Below are 15,213 nucleotides of genomic sequence, written 5' to 3' on the forward strand. Positions count from 1 at the left end.
AGTTTTAAAGTGTCATCCCTGTGCTAGTTAGTTGGAGTGAAGCTGGAAACATGGCAACTAGGCAGGTGCTCTGAATGATAATGTAGATATATATGCCAAATTATCCAGCAGGAGATATTCTCAGATTTGCTGGTGGCTGCAGTTACTACTCAGGAAGAAGTTTGATATCCTCTCAGGAGTAAGGTACAGAGCGGCATTGCCGAGCAGAGATTTGGGACAACCGTAGGGTTTTTCTGACCTCCTGGGACACAAGAAACAGGGCCTGTGAGTCCATTTATTTATGTATGCTGATATGAACATAAACTTGGAAATTACCCGAGCTGATGCAAATGCCTATGGGAAAATAATGAGGTGAAGTGATTAGCTTCCAAGATGATTAAAACAAGAGGCCAGAAGGAATGAGAGCCACAGTAAAAGCTGCATCTGTTCCCCTCATTCCGAATGCTTCTAGGAGATGCTGCACAGTCCCCTTCAGAACATAAAAGGGGAGAGGGGGTGCGTGCAAGGGCTAGGAAAAAGAAACCTCAGGCTGGCATCCCATTGCCTGATCTCCTAACATGGACCTTCAATTGCATATCTGGTATGATTAACACATTAAAATTTGGACTGCAAGAGGACGTCCACTATCTGGTGGTGGTGTTACTGCAAAGGAAGAACACTTGCATTTGATCAGCAAATTGAAAGAGAGAGAAAGAGAGAGGAAGCAAGAACATGGGCACCCTGTCCAAGTTTTTTCCATTCCTCGTTGCCTGAAGGCAATTCTTCCTAGCCCCAGGCAACGAGGCAAGTAGCCGATCAAGGGTCCACTCTGCTCAGGCTGCACTGAGACGTCAACTCCTCCAGCCTTCTTGCGGCAAATCCTGTGATGGAAAATATTTCAATGGCTTTTTTTGTCTGGTTTGCACACCCCGGAGGAACTTCAGGAGGACATCTTCACTGAGGGTAGTGGAACAGGTAAGCAAGGGTGGCGAGGTACAAGCAGATGTGCTGTATCTGAAGTCAGAGCATCCCAGCCTGAGCACAAGTCATGGTGCCATCTGGCTATCAGTCTGCAGCAACTCTGCTGGTGGCCTCTTGGTGAGGCTTTGCCAAAGTTTTCCCACTAGGGAATTCTGTGAGAAATGGGCGATAGCACTCTTCTTGTTCAGAAAGGAAGCAGAGCCCTTTCAAAGTGGGGGCTCAGGACTGGATTAAAACCTTCAAGTTAAGAAGCCTCACAAAATTAGCAAAAAATTGCATTTTTTGGGGGGGGGGTGTTATTTAGTGACCCCTCTAGTCCGAGGACCTAAGCCATAGCTTGCTAACATTGTGCATAAATCCAGCTGTGTATGATTCCCTTTGCTGATGGGAAACTGTTAGGGTTGGGGGCTGGGCAATAAGGGCTGGTCCCTTTTGTATCAGTTCATCCACAGCAGTTATCGGGTGAGGTCATTTACCTCTGCACTGTAAAAAGCTTCAGCTGTCCATTTCTCTACTAAGGGGAAATGATTTCCCCCCCCCACACACACACATTTGCCAACCTTAGATGGTGTATCTCTTTTAACCCCCATCCCCTCCCTTTGGAGACTCTGTAAATTGTTACATACCACTCAAGTAGTGTCTGCTCCACCCTTTGTTTTCTTGTTCTTTTAAAAAATGCATTTAAAGTACCATGACCCTGGGAGGGAAATGGCCATGCAAAGCAGTTGATTGAGTCTGAGCTTTTGTTTTTCACTTTACATTTACATACAATTACCAGAGATGGGGAATAAACCATTTGGAAATTTCTCTTGACCCAAATCTCCTTTATAATGAATAACATCACCTGATAAGTAATGCAGATTAAATTGATACAAAATGCCAGCTAGAGGGTCCAATTTATACGGTGGTAAACAAAAGTTCTTTGTTGTTTGCATTTGCAAATAGTTTTCTGCATACATGAAAACCCCCTCAAATGCACAGCAAGCAAAACTGATCGTTTCTTCTGTTTCAGGTCCTGAATAGGATGAAAGGCGGGTTAAACTTTTTTAAAATAAAAATTTATTTAAAATAAATATCTACAGAAGGGCTCCGTTTGTGGCTTTCCTACAGGCACTTGAGCATCAAGTTTGCTATTAGAAGAAACATGCATAGGGGCTCCCAAGAAATAACAAGATGTAGAAAAATACATATTTTTTTCTTTAATAGGCTCTCAGCTGCTCCCTACAGTCGGTGCCTCCTATAGCATGCCCAGTCTTCCTCTGGCTGGGTTTTTGGAAGAAGTCTTGTTTTTAAAAAATGTATCTTGTTGAGGGAGTCCTCAAAATATTCCAAACTCTCTAAAATATGGTCCTGAGAAGGCCCCATATCTGCTGTGGTAGTCCCACATACAGCCAATTAATTAAACAAGAAACACACCTTGGGGCTGGGTTGCAGTAACCTCCCAGCCACAAAACTGCCCTTCACATAATTTAAATTCTGTTGCACTTTCAGATTCCAGGATAAAATAGTTAGATATGAGCCCAGTAGCACCTTAGAAACGAACAAAGATTTTGAGGTATAAAGTTTGTTAAAACGTCCTGCGTCAGGACAAATAGGAAGTGATAGGACAGGCTTGGTTGCTGCATTGGTGCCACAGAAAAAGAAAACTACAGTATAACCATCAACCATCAAAGCAACAAGGGAGTTTTTCCATCCAGCAGAACACTCCTTCAGGCTGAATGTTTTTTTTTTTTTAATAGATGGGGAACCAAAAGAGAAACACCGTGAAAAAACTGCTGTGCACGTATCATAGAATCATAGAGTTGAAAGGGACTGCCAGGGTCATCTAGTCCAACCCCCTGCAGAATGCAGGAAATGCACAACTACCTGCCCACCCACAGTGACCCCGATTCAATGCCCAGATTATGCCCCCCCCCAAAAAACACAGAATCCCTGGCCAGTTTGTCCTGGAAGAAATTCACTACCTGAAAAAGCCCCAAAGTGGCTTACACACACCTTTCCCTTCCTCTCCCCACAACAGACACCCTGTGAGGTAGGTGGGGCTGGGAGAGCTCTAACAGAACTGTGACTGGCCCAAGATCACTCAGCTGGCTGCGTGTGGAGGAAGAGCGGGGAATCCAACCTGGTTCCCTTAAAGTCCGCTGTTCTTTAACCACGACACCACGCTGGCTCTCCAACCTTAACAGTCTAACCTAGCAATGGCTCCATTGCATTTCTTCATTTCCCTCTTGAGACTGTTCCTCTGCAGACTTTTGCTTTCCATGTTGCATGCTCAACATCATCTTCCCTCCCTTAAAAAAAATATCCAGCCTGATTAAGAGTTCCATGGGGCAGAAAAGCCTTCTCACTACCCTGGGACATCTCCATCGGACTCTGAAAATATTAGGGATCTCTGTGTTGTTGCTTTTGGATTATTCCTAACCGCTGGGGAAGGAAAGCAAACATGAACCTGAGCCCGACAACCAACTCAGAGAAGTCTTCTTTCATTATACCCAAATGGAACAAAAATGTAACCTTCCTTTGTTGCCAACAGCCTCACAAAAATAAAGCCCAGCTGCTAATTCCAGAAAAGTGGTTTAGTCACCAGGAGGTTTGTGGGAAAGGACTTCTCCCCAACACACTCTTCAAGTGGTCACAAGCCTGTTTCCTAGGAAACCAGGTGGGTAAAAGGATCCTGGGACTGGTAGTTCTCCCGCCTCTTCCATATCTCAGGCTACAAACGGCATCTCTCGCCACAGGACACAACATCCCGAATGTAGCTGCAACAAAGGGTCATGATGTGGCATTCTGATAATTGCTGTTGTGCAGCAGAGGAAAGAAATAAATAGCAATAACAAGACCTAAAATTAACTCAAGTTATGTTTCCTGGCTCTGCAATGCAAGACAGATGGTAATTTGAAGGTGGGAGCAAATGCTGTTTATGCTCATCCCACATTTCTCTCATTCTGGGAAACAGGTTGGCAGGCTTCTGTATTATTTCAGAAAACCCTGCAACACCTGTTTGGTGAGAGGCAGCAGTGGCACAGAAGGGAGAATGTGGGCCCGTACCCCAAGAGAAGGGTTGCCCCTTTTCAATCTGCTTTCTCTTTGTCTCCAGCTTCAGCCTAGAATTAGACTGTTTAGGGGAAGAAAAATGTATGTAACACAGTTCTGCAGGAAGAATACAGTATGCAAGGAACTGTTTTTTAAAGGCCCCCTTTATGTCAAATATTTACTCTTGTGTTCATTTTATAGCAAGTGTTGCAAGCATCATGGCTGGTGAGACATTTACTTGTAAGACATTTATCCGAAAGGGTTCAAAGTGGCTGAAATGGTTACCAAACCATTTTTCTTGACTGCATGAACCAGGATTATGAAATAACTATAAATTTGAACTGGAAGGAACTCCCGTTTGCTCAGAAACTCTGGTGTATTTCAGTCTGAGGGTGAAATTTTGTTTCAGCTCTTAATTCATTTCAGGTTCCAGCCCACCCACATAAAGAAAGACTAGAACAAAGGATACGAAGTATAGAATCAGTTGTATTCCCCTTTGTGCTAAATGTACATGGGTTGGACTTTTTTTTGTCTGTTCATAATCATCTTTATCAGTAACACTTTACAATAACATTGAAGAATACAGGAATTTTACAGGGTAAATATGCAGAATCACAGTTTATCCCCCCCCAACCCCTCCCCAGAAAAAGAAACAGGAAAGGTAAACTTTTAAAAAAGGTCTCAATTACAAAAAAATTAAATTAAATTAAAAGCGATTTCCACCCCAAATGGAATGTCTTAAAAACAAAACAAAATCTGAAACGAAAAAAGTTTGGTATTTCATTGTCTAAAATGAATAGATTCCCTACCCCGTTTTGTTTTTTTGTTTTTTTAAATTTTAAAAAAGAGAGATTTTGATCTCAGGGTGTATTTCCCTGCCCCCACCTATGGAGTCTTCGACCTTCTGTAAGTCCCCCTCCCCAGATAAAAATAAAATATTAATAATGTACAAATAAATTTACATTTGGTAATAATGTTCATTACACTTTCATAGAAATGGGCAGCAGCACCTGCCCTATAAACAGTTGAAGACTGTGAAACAACATGAAAATTAAGGAAAACACAAACGAGAGGGCGATGCCTTCCCTCCCTCCCGACATCTCATAAGAATGGGCTCCATTTGGCTTTGGATGGGGGGGGGGGAGTTTCCTGCAGCTGGTCCCCTGGAGTAACCTTTCCAATGACAAACCACACAATCCCCTCAAACCAGTCGGAAGTGATGCAAGTTCAAAGAGCCCGAGGAAGAGAGGAGCCTTCCCCCTCCCTCCCATCCCAGGAAGATGAAAATCCAAGAAGCAGCTCAGGCCTTTCCCATCTTTTCTGGCCCCATCCCTGGCCCAGTATACCACTGAATTGCTCTGCCTGATGGGGCCACATCCACACAGTGAGCATTCTCTGTTTTTTGAGTGTAGAGGTGTGTGCGCTGGCAAAAAAAAAACAAAAAAAAAACAAAACAAAAACACCCACACAGGAGTTTTGTTTTCAGACTTTCTTTCATCAGCTGCTGTTTTCCCTGCACACACAAGCCACCCATTGCACCACTGGAAAACACGCTCAAAGAAATCAATATTAACTGTAGTACTACAGTGCTATAGCAACGACGGATTTTGAACCAAGGCCCTTTGGTGGTGCAGCGAGGGTAATGGTGCACACGAAGGGTTGATGGAAGGACCGTGGCAGCAACCTGGGTGGAGCCTTTGAAAAGATGGACTTTGTCATCTGGACAGCATGTCAACCAGCTTGCATTGCATTAAGCAGGTTTTAGAATGGCACTCCGAAGACGAGGAAAGCCTGGAGGCTGGACAATCGGATAATGACATGGTGCGGGCATGCCCTAAAACCACGCTTCATTTTGGAATCCAAGGTGGGGGAAAACCCTTGGACTGGGGGGCAGCCATGGTGGACGAGCACAGGGCAAAAGAGCACAGCCAGGGGACCAGAGGAGGGCTGAACCCAGAGAAGTAGCCACAGGCCCACTTCACTGGGCTCCAGAAGTCCTTCAGAGCAAGGTAAGTCGTGGGGCATTATTGGGACCCATGCAAATGTTGGGCGCAAACTTTTGCACCGCTCATAATTCTCCCCCAGGCTGCACGGTGCAAATGTTTTGTGGGACTGAAAACAAGAAGTGATAAGCCAGAGAAACTCTGACGCTTGCCTCAGGAAGAACTGTTCAGATTAAGGCTCTTGAAGGAACCAACGGTGACTTCCTTGCAGCTTGTCTCCAGCCAAGGGACACTCTGCCCCCACTGCCAAACTGTCCAACTGTCCCCCCCCCCAAGATCTTCCACTGTGGGCACTTGCATACATCTATGCGCATGCACACATATTCTTTTGTTTTGGAATTGCCGAAGGCACCTTTGTCCACAGCCCCCTCTCCAAATGATTGCTCAGGTCTTCTGGCAGGCTCCCAGTTTCCGCAAGAATCCTTCCCCCATTCTGCTAGTCAAAGGGTCACCAGGGTCAATGCAACAGAAGGTGTTGGGTGCCAAGTGGCCGAGGATTTCCTTATCGGGGATGGGAGAGTGGGCTTGGGGGCTCCAATGCCTCTTTCAATTTGGCTGGTAAGCTACATTCAAGGACGCAATTAGTTAAGGATTTCATAGCCCCAACAGAGCACTAGGCATTCTCGCTCACACACATTCTCACATGCTCCCAGGAATCAGGGTGGGGGTGGGGGAAACCCACGGAGGACATTCTTGTCTCTCCCAGAGTATCAAAGTCTCTGCTTCTGTCAGGAGAGGACTTCAACAGCTGCCACAGAATGTCAAAAGTCACCTACTTTGGCTCTGCAGAGGGAGGCTTATCCAGGTTTGGCATTGCAGCCTCTCCCAGAGGCAGCAGCTGGCCTTCATTCGCATGTTCATTGCCTGGGCCGATAGATTTCCAAACTATAGCGGCACCTCTCACTGTGTGGAAGGTGGGTGGGCCTCTATTCAGTTCTGTTTTGAAACTCATGCAAAGCTGGTAAATAACAACAGTTGTGGGAAATAGTTTCAACACATGAATTACTTTGCTGTATTTTCAATCTGTAATTTTCTACCTTAAATTCCCCTCCTCCAACCTTCCCACTTGTGATTTAGGGTTTCTGAAATGCAGTGAGATATTTCTTAACACACTTGCCTTAAATCATTTCAGGAGTATCTTTCAAAGGTGGGCCTCAAAAACGAGATCTCATACTACTTGAAATTCAGAAGTGGATTTCAATTCTCAAATGAGACCGAATCTCTATGGACGTTTCTCTCGACAACCATAATGGCTTTGCACAAACGGGTAGTTAAAATACGGACTTTCCCAGGCATTTGACATGCAGTTTGCAGATGGCACCTGAAGAGGACTTCAATGCAATAGCAGCACAGAAAATCCTCCCCCCAGCCTCTTCTGCTCCTAATGCTGCAGTACAGAAAGTGTACCTCCCTTTTTTGTGCAGCCTCTTCTGACCTGCAATCCAGGAAACTCCATTTTCTAGGCTCCTGTGGCAACTGGAACCGCATTTGAAAAAGACCTGGAAGGATCAGGAGTTTGTCATGTGTGGCTGGCAAGAAATTAATCCCTTTACTGTGCCTGCACCTGCAGCTCTGAAAGGGAATGCGAACCTGCACTAATGGACCTTGGTAACACATGGAGAAGCTGGGGCTTCTACCGTGCTCTTTGCAAACCCTGCCTGGTCGTGTGTGAGGAAATGGCCGCAGCAGCAGAGGGCTCAGCCCCTTTGCTCACCCTCTTCTGCCAGTGAGTGTCTTGCAGGGGATCCCTAAGGCTTGCAGTGCCAGCCTAAGCACACCCCCTTCTACACACCTTGACTTTGATGGGCTGAGAAAGGGGCACCTGTCCTTAGGATTGCACTGTTAAGGCTCAGCCCTGTCCTGGAAAGCAGCCCTGGCCAGAGGCATGAGTGCCCGAGTGGTCTGCTGGTCTGCTCCCATTGGGGGGGGGGGAAGGGGCAGAAATGCAGGTCGCATCCTAAAACACAAAAAGGGGCAGAAGCGCCCGCTGCCCTTCTTCAGCACCAGGGAAAGCTCCCTTGACTTCATAGCCTGTGAAGGATTCGGAGGGACAGACTGTGTGGGGAAGAGCGACCGAACTCTCCTCCTCATATTCTCCCCTCCTGCTAGAAATCGCACCCCACACCACTTGGTAGCAATCTGGACAAACTCACTTCTAAAGAGCTGAGCTACGGCCACGTCCTTGGCACATCTCCCCCACCTCCGCACATACAACAACACTCTCTCTCTCTCTCACTCTCACACATACACACAAACAATAGGAACACTAGGTACAATTACAGGGAAGTTCTCTAGGGCAAGCCACATCAAAATCTAGACTGGGCAGCTTGGACTCATGGGGTTCGCTCACTCACTGACTCCTTGGTCCGGCCTGACTGACCCCTCCTTTGCTGCCTGGGATTGCACTCCCAACCTCCCTCCCTCCCTCCCTGGGCTGCCTCTTTGTACAGACCGAATGCAAGCCCACAGCAATCACGGAGCCCCGAAGCCAGCTCTCCCGTGCCTGAGCTTGGCTCCAGCCTGCCTGGGAGAAAAAGGCCAACCCAGATGCCAAGAGGCAAGTCCCAGCCCACATGGTCTAAATACCCCTGCATTGGTGCCTGTGCCCACATCCCAGACAGCAGGTGTTCCCTCCCCTTGCTCACAGGCTCAGGCGACGTGCTTGCTCACCACAAGGACTGGGAGAACCAGCCCATGGGGCTTCTGGTCGCTCCGTTGGTTTGGGTGCAAAGACAGCCCCGAGGCAGAGAAGCCCCCACGGGGCCTTTGTCTGGGTGGTGAGAACGTCCTGATGAGCAGCCAACGACATGCTTTTTAATAGCTCCATTCTGCCTGGTGGGAGGGTGGCCTGTGCCAAAGCAGGCTCCCTGCCTCCAAAATACAGGAGGTGGCACCCAACGCCTCAGGAAGGGGTCTTGCAAACCCCCCTCCCCCCCATAGCGTCTTGCTTACACTCTCCATATATTATATATATTTTTATATTTAAATATCTTTATATATCTATATATCTATATATTTATAGATAGATCTCTGTATAGAGTCATCTATGGCTTCCTCTTGGCATTTTTTTTTTTTTGGAAGAACCAGGAAAGCAGCTGAAGGGGAGGAAAAGGGGAGGTGAGCCCAAGCCACGCAGCTGCGCGCTGTTCCGCATGTACTTCCGCCCTGCCTGCTAGGAAACGGCCTTCACTTCACTGCTGCAAAGAAATGTCCTCACGTTTGTCTCCGCGTCTTTTGTTTCTTTCTGAGGATGCCCCCCCCCCACCCCGGAATGTGATAAAGCAAAATGGAATTAAAAGTTAACCAGAGCTTTCCATGCTTTTCTTTAAACAAGAAAAAGAAAGAAAGGAAACACAGTTGAAAGTAAGACCACAATATAGCACCTTGATACAGGGGAAGAGTGAAGGGGGGGGGGGGGAGATGGAAGGGAGTTCAGAACAGTTTGTTTGGACCCTTGTAGAGCAAACCCTCCCAGGAAATTCTTGCTCACTCCCCCGCCCTTAATAGGCAACTCAGCTGCACCCCGGAGCTGCTCCCAACCACAATAAATTACGGGTGTCGAACATTTTGTTAGCTTTAAAAAAAAGAAAAAACAAACCCTCGGCCTGAATCCCCCTTTTATTACAAGACAGGATATTAGTCGGCTGTTGGGAATGGGAGCCTTCCCTCCCCCCACTCCCACCCCCACCCCCACCCCCCGGTCCAACAGCTCCAGCAATTCCACATTACCTGTTTTATTTGTTATCATTAGTCGTATTTCTTTTCCAAAATTCTTTTTGTTTGTTTGTTTGTTTTATTCCACACATTTCCAAGACTCTGACACATTGACGAAGATAGAAATAAAAACAATAGAAAGAACGGACCCTTTTGCTTGAGATAATTCCAAGAGAGAGAAGGGCGGGGGCTTTCAGCAATGGACCCTCTCTTCCGCCAGTCCAGTTAGGGTTCTGTCGAGAGCTAGGCTCCCTGGCTCCAGCTGGGAATCCGTTTCAGAGGGAGGTGCTGGGGAGCAGGGGCGGGGGCGGGGATGAGGCAAGGTGGGTGCACCCCATAGTTTTTCCCGCATCAGGAAGTACCTAGGCCCCCTCGCAAAGAGGGGCGATTACTCTCGTGCATAAAGATCATGGAGCAACTTCCTGGCTTTGCCCTCACCTGGGAAGCCGCACTGGTACATCCGTTCTCCCCCCACCCGTTGGAGCCTCCTCTCTGAGCATCCCTCTCTGTTCGAGCTACGTCGATTCTGGAATTGCTTGCATTTTGCCATTTCTGCTTTCCTTCCCCTCAGTTTTTTCCAAGGAAAATAAAACCTGCTAGATTGGAAGGAGCTCAGGGTGGAAGAAAGGGAGGTAGGCCCTGTGAGCTTGTTGGCTTTTTTTGGGGGGGGAGGGGGCTTAAAGAAAACCAGGAATGAGCAAACCAAAGTGGATGGAGGTTGCTGTTTTGGGAGTGCCACCGGTTGGTCGCTCTCTGATGAGGGAGGGGAAGGATGAGTTTGGGTGGTCTCCTCTCCAGAAAGTCTGGGTGTGTGTAGGTCTGGGAGGTTTCACTGCGTGTGTCAGTCGGGTGTTGGTCTCTCTGGCGCACGCAGGGATTGGGGGACCAGGGGGGACTCAGACATAATATTCCTTGTCTTTGTTTTTCTTGCTCTTGCCGGGCGTTTTGGTGGCAGCAGCTGGCTTTTCCTTAACCACTGTGCCGTTGCTCTGCGCCGAGTTACTGATGTAGTTCCGGCTTTGGTCCACTTGGTAGGAACCTTCATCCCGGTTACGGTATTTGTACATGGCATAGAGGAGAATGAGGATGCAGAGGGCCGCTGCTGCCACGATGCCGACCACCATGCCGGTGGTGCTGCTGGACTCCCGGATGACCTCCACGGCTCCCGGAGGGCCCCTTTCCCCGGGGCCGGTGGGGTTAGCTGTGGGTAGATTGTGGAAATTGGGGGAAGAGGTTATACCTGGGTATTTAAGCCTGTTTAGCTTGTCAGGTTCAAAGGAGGTGGACAGTGGGGGGTACTGTTCGGGGTGGGGCTTGAGGGATTCCCGGTTGTTCATTTTGCCGGCGGGGATGTTACGGACCAGACTGGGAGAGGTGGTGGAGGTCAAGAGATCGGGGACGGAGGGTGAAGCCGGCAGTCCTGTCCTAAGGTTGGGGCGAGATCCTTGGGCCTTTTTGGATGCTCCTTCGGGCCGGCCAATTAGGGTCCTATCCGTGACCAGGGGGAAAGTGGTGTAAAAATCTTCATCGTCAGTAGGGGGCAGGCTGGAGTCGAAGACCTCGCCTGAGGCGTAACCGGAGGCCTCGATCCCCTCTTCGCAGTCGCTGTCGTCTTGGTCGGCCAAGCAGGGGGGCCTTGGATGGGATGGCGGGGAAAGGGTGTCTTTGGTGGTTTCGACTACGGTTAGGAAGGGGCCAAAGGTGGGAGGCGGGGGGACGAATGGAGACCGAGTGGCAATTGGAGGGGTGTCTAGTGAGTCTTCGGTTATTATGGGTAATACTAATTCACCTCCTAGAACAGAGAGAAAAGGGGGAGAGACAGAAGGGGGGAACGTGTTAGTGACCTTGGTAGGCGCCCCAGAGGGTGACACAAGACAACTCAAGCCACGAGCTTTAGCTAGCCAAACCCCGCTGTCTCCATCCCTGGCCACTAGCTTTTCTCTCTCGCCTTTGCGACACATTGAAAGATAACTTCTAGAGAAATCATAATCAAAGGAAAAAAAGAATTAAAAAATAGTCATTTAATGCGCAAAAAATTAAACAGATAAAACAGCAGAATTAAGAGCAGTAAAAACCCTGGCTGGCTGGTTCTCTTCCCATCCTCTCCTAATAAATACTCAGTTTTTTCCTTATTTTTTTTTCCTTTTTCCCTTTCTGTTTTTTTAAAAATAAGAGAGCAAACCACGGAATTCAGTCAACTTACATCAACAAATAGGCCGTGTGATATTAGCATGAAGAAAAAAAATTACAAAAAAGAAAACTAGGTAAGAATGTTTTTTGGAGAAAAAAACAACTTTTTTTTTCTTTTCTTTTAACATCTTTCTCTGCATCTTGCTTTTTAATTTCTCTTTCTCTCTAGATTTATTTCTCTCCTTGTCTTTGCATGACTGCCCCATTGGAAATCTTCCCTTCCCCACCCTCACCCTTTTCTTTGTGTGTGCTTCCCCCCCCACCCCCAGCATTCTGACAACCAATGTCAACTCTGAGATCACAAGGAATCTACACTGCCAATTCTTTTGTCCTTTGTACATTTTTAGGTAGTTTGGGGGAAAAGAGGATACATCCCACCACCACCCAGCATAAATCGAGGAGGCCTTTTGTAGCAAGCAGATTGGCGTTCTCTGCTTCTGGAATTGGAAAGATGGAAGATAAAAATGCCAGCTGTCTCCATCAGCTTCCTGCAAAGCCTCGGAGGGAGAGAACCCAGGAGTCCTGGCGCTCTGCCCTCCCCGCCATTTTCGCCGGCTGCTTTCTCAGAAATGAGCCCTGGATTCACCTTTTCTTGCCTGAATTTGGGTCAAGACACCTGGTTGGGACCCTTGGGCAGGGGGAGGCTCCCCAGATCTCCTCTGAGTATGGGCAAGTATCAGGCAGAGGGGCAGTCACATTCAGCAAAGGGGGGTATAGAAGCCTCACCCCCCACCCTGGTGTGGTGGGGGTAGGACACCTCTGGATACTCAGGTGGGAAGGAAAGTGCCCGAGTTCCACACACGGGATTATTGTGTACCCGCCAAGGCTGACCCCTGACGATACCCTGGCTCAAGTTATGATGTAATCCACCCTGAGTTCCTAAAGATAGGGCGGGCTATACATCCCAGAATAAATGAAATGAACTCTCCTGCTGTTCAGGATACAAAAGTAAGCCCTCCCCCCCACTATGGATTTGGGGTTTTAAGGGTTGGCCGTCTGAAACAGGCTTCTTGGCTGAGCAAAATTATTTGGCTGCAACACTAAAGGCGGAAGAGCAGCGGCAGCAGTGGGCGTTTCTCTGCCATCTCTCCTGGAGGCAAAAGCTCTTAAAGGAAGCTGGAATAATATATGTAGATATATGCAGTGTCAAACTAGTTCATGCAATGTGCATGAGGCGCTGAGTTCTGATGATCTGCGTTGAGTGTGTGTGCGTGAGAGAGAGAGATGAATGGATTCCATCGATGGAAATGACCCAGGGAGAAGATTTAGCACCCGCAACCCATATGGGGGTCTTGACTCACTTGCTGGGAACATGTCGGGATGTTTGCTTGGCAGCTACCCTTTCTACCCTGCACTGGCCTTCCACTCATGGCCCCCTGTGGCCTGGGCTGCACACTTCCCGCTTGCTGCGAGGCTGATGCAGATTTGGGGAAGGGGTTGGAATAGAGAACCTTTTCAGCCCTGTTGCAGATCAGAATCACGAAAGCTTTGGGCGGGGCCAGTGGGAGCACGCCACAAGCCGACCACCGGGAGGCTGGCAGCATACACGGGCGGCCTTTCCCTGCGGCTACAAGACCAGAAATGAAATCGGAGAGAATCTGTGCACCTGGCCAAGGGGGAGCCATGCGGCACAGAGCCCCAGGGCGTAGACCTGAGACATTGGCTGGGATCCCAGCCCTGAGCTGCTTTGGGGTGTACCCCTCCTCTACCCCCTCGAGAGGGGACTCTAAGGAATTCGCGCCACTTGGCTGTTGTGAGGGAGACAGAAGAGCGGCAGCATGAAAGGCCCTGTAGGAAGCGCGTGCTTGCAGTCGCTGGTTCAAGGAGAAAATTGTAGGTGCTTTTATTTTTGCCGTCAAGAATTTTTCAATGCAAGACTTCTCCCCATCTCTCTCTCTCGCACACACAAAATTACGCGCATGATACTTTAATTACCTTGAACGTTAAGGCAAATTTAAAATTGCATGTTGCTTGGTGTTGAGACGGAACATGAAATATAAATGAAATAAAAAGCGGCTCATAGAAATGTGCCATCTTCTTCTTTTTTTAAATCCTGTTTGCTTGGAATGGGAGGATGGGGGAGGCCCGTCTGTGTTGAGGAGAACTATCCTGGCCATGCGAGGGAAAGCCAGGGAAAAGAGGCTCAAGTTTGGGGACTTGGGGAGGGGCTGGTGGCAGAGTCCCTGCTTGGCATGCAGAAGGTCCCCGGTTTAGTCCTCGGCATCTCCAGCCAGGCGGCAGGGGATGTGAAGGATCTCTGTCCAAGGCCCTGGAGAGCTACTGCCGGTCAGAGAAGAGACCATTGGCTATGAGGGACCAAGGGTCTGGTTCAGTACAGGGCAGCTTCAGGTGAAGGAGGGCTGATGGAACTGGGTGGCTATCCGTGCCTGGCAGTGGGGAGAAGTGGGCAGGAAGGCAGAGACATCTCCCAGCAGACAAACACTCCTGCCTAAAGGCTAACTTTCCCACCCCTGAAACATTCTTCAGGCGTTGAGAAACCCCAGAAGTGGTGTGATTGTGCAGAATAGGGTTGGGAAGCAGAGCGGTGGACACGCCCACCTGAGGCTCCTCCCCTTCCCACCCCTTCCAGGCCATATACAATCATATTACCCGATAAATGTTTAACACATTTAAAATATATTTTAAGAATTAATTAATGTCCGCCCACTGCAGATACCCTTCCAGGGCCGTCAAGAAACCCCAGGGCATCATAAAACCCTGGCTGAGAAAGCCCAGCTTCACCAAAAGAATCTTGTGGCTGTATCACTGAGGGAAAGAGAAGGGGGTTCCTACCAGTCCTCTGGCCCAAAGATGCTAGAAATCTTCTGGGGCCAGCAGAGCCAGAGCACCAAGCTCTTAAGCAGAGTTACCCTTTAACAGAGACATCAGGGGTGTGGCTGACCAGGTGATGTGACTGAACTCCCTGCCATGGGAAGCCTCTGCTGTCCATTCCCACACATTAAGCCTCTGTTAAAGGGACACCTCAGTTTTCTCCAGACCCCTGTGTCAAAAACCCAGCCTTTCTCACTCTATCCCCCAAAGCACAGGTGATCCACATGTACACCTGTGCCTGTACACCTGTGCCAACAAGGATGGGCAGAAGGAGGAACCTGCCTGGTTGCAGAAAGCACTGTCAAATCGGGGATGACTTGTGGCGACCCCGTGGGGTTTTCAAGGCGAGAGGCAAGCAGAAATGGTTTGCCACGGTCTGCTTGTGCGTAATGGACTCTGGCCTTCCTGAGTGGCCTCCCGTCCAGGTACTAACTTGGGCTGATCTGGCTTAGCTTTCAAGATCTAAGGAGGTCATGCTGGC

At 48.5% G+C, this 15,213-nt stretch overlaps 1 protein-coding gene and 1 long non-coding RNA gene across 33 annotated transcripts in view; one reads left to right on the forward strand and one right to left on the reverse strand.

Annotated features, from left to right (window-relative positions):
• Positions 1-518: 518 nt before the first annotated feature.
• Positions 519-13,312, forward strand: LOC143832872 (uncharacterized). Its single transcript, XR_013229432.1, has 3 exons — positions 519-954; positions 11,884-11,974; positions 12,248-13,312. It is a non-coding gene; the product is annotated as an uncharacterized LOC143832872 (long non-coding RNA).
• The window catches only part of NRXN2 (neurexin 2), a 444,528-nt gene continuing 433,776 nt past the window's right edge, over positions 4,462-15,213 (reverse strand). For 18 of the 32 annotated variants that reach the window (XM_077327760.1, XM_077327722.1, XM_077327706.1 and 15 more), the window contains one exon: positions 4,462-11,502. In XM_077327760.1, coding sequence (XP_077183875.1) covers positions 10,607-11,502 — 896 coding nt within the window. In that variant the 3' untranslated portion in view covers positions 4,462-10,606. The remainder of the gene's footprint in view (positions 11,503-15,213) is intronic. The other 14 variants (XM_077327869.1, XM_077327923.1, XM_077327915.1 and 11 more) reach the window with 1 other exon arrangement.

The sequence above is a fragment of the Paroedura picta genome, chromosome 1 (assembly GCF_049243985.1).
Source record: "Paroedura picta isolate Pp20150507F chromosome 1, Ppicta_v3.0, whole genome shotgun sequence".
Classification (NCBI taxonomy): domain Eukaryota; kingdom Metazoa; phylum Chordata; class Lepidosauria; order Squamata; family Gekkonidae; genus Paroedura; species Paroedura picta.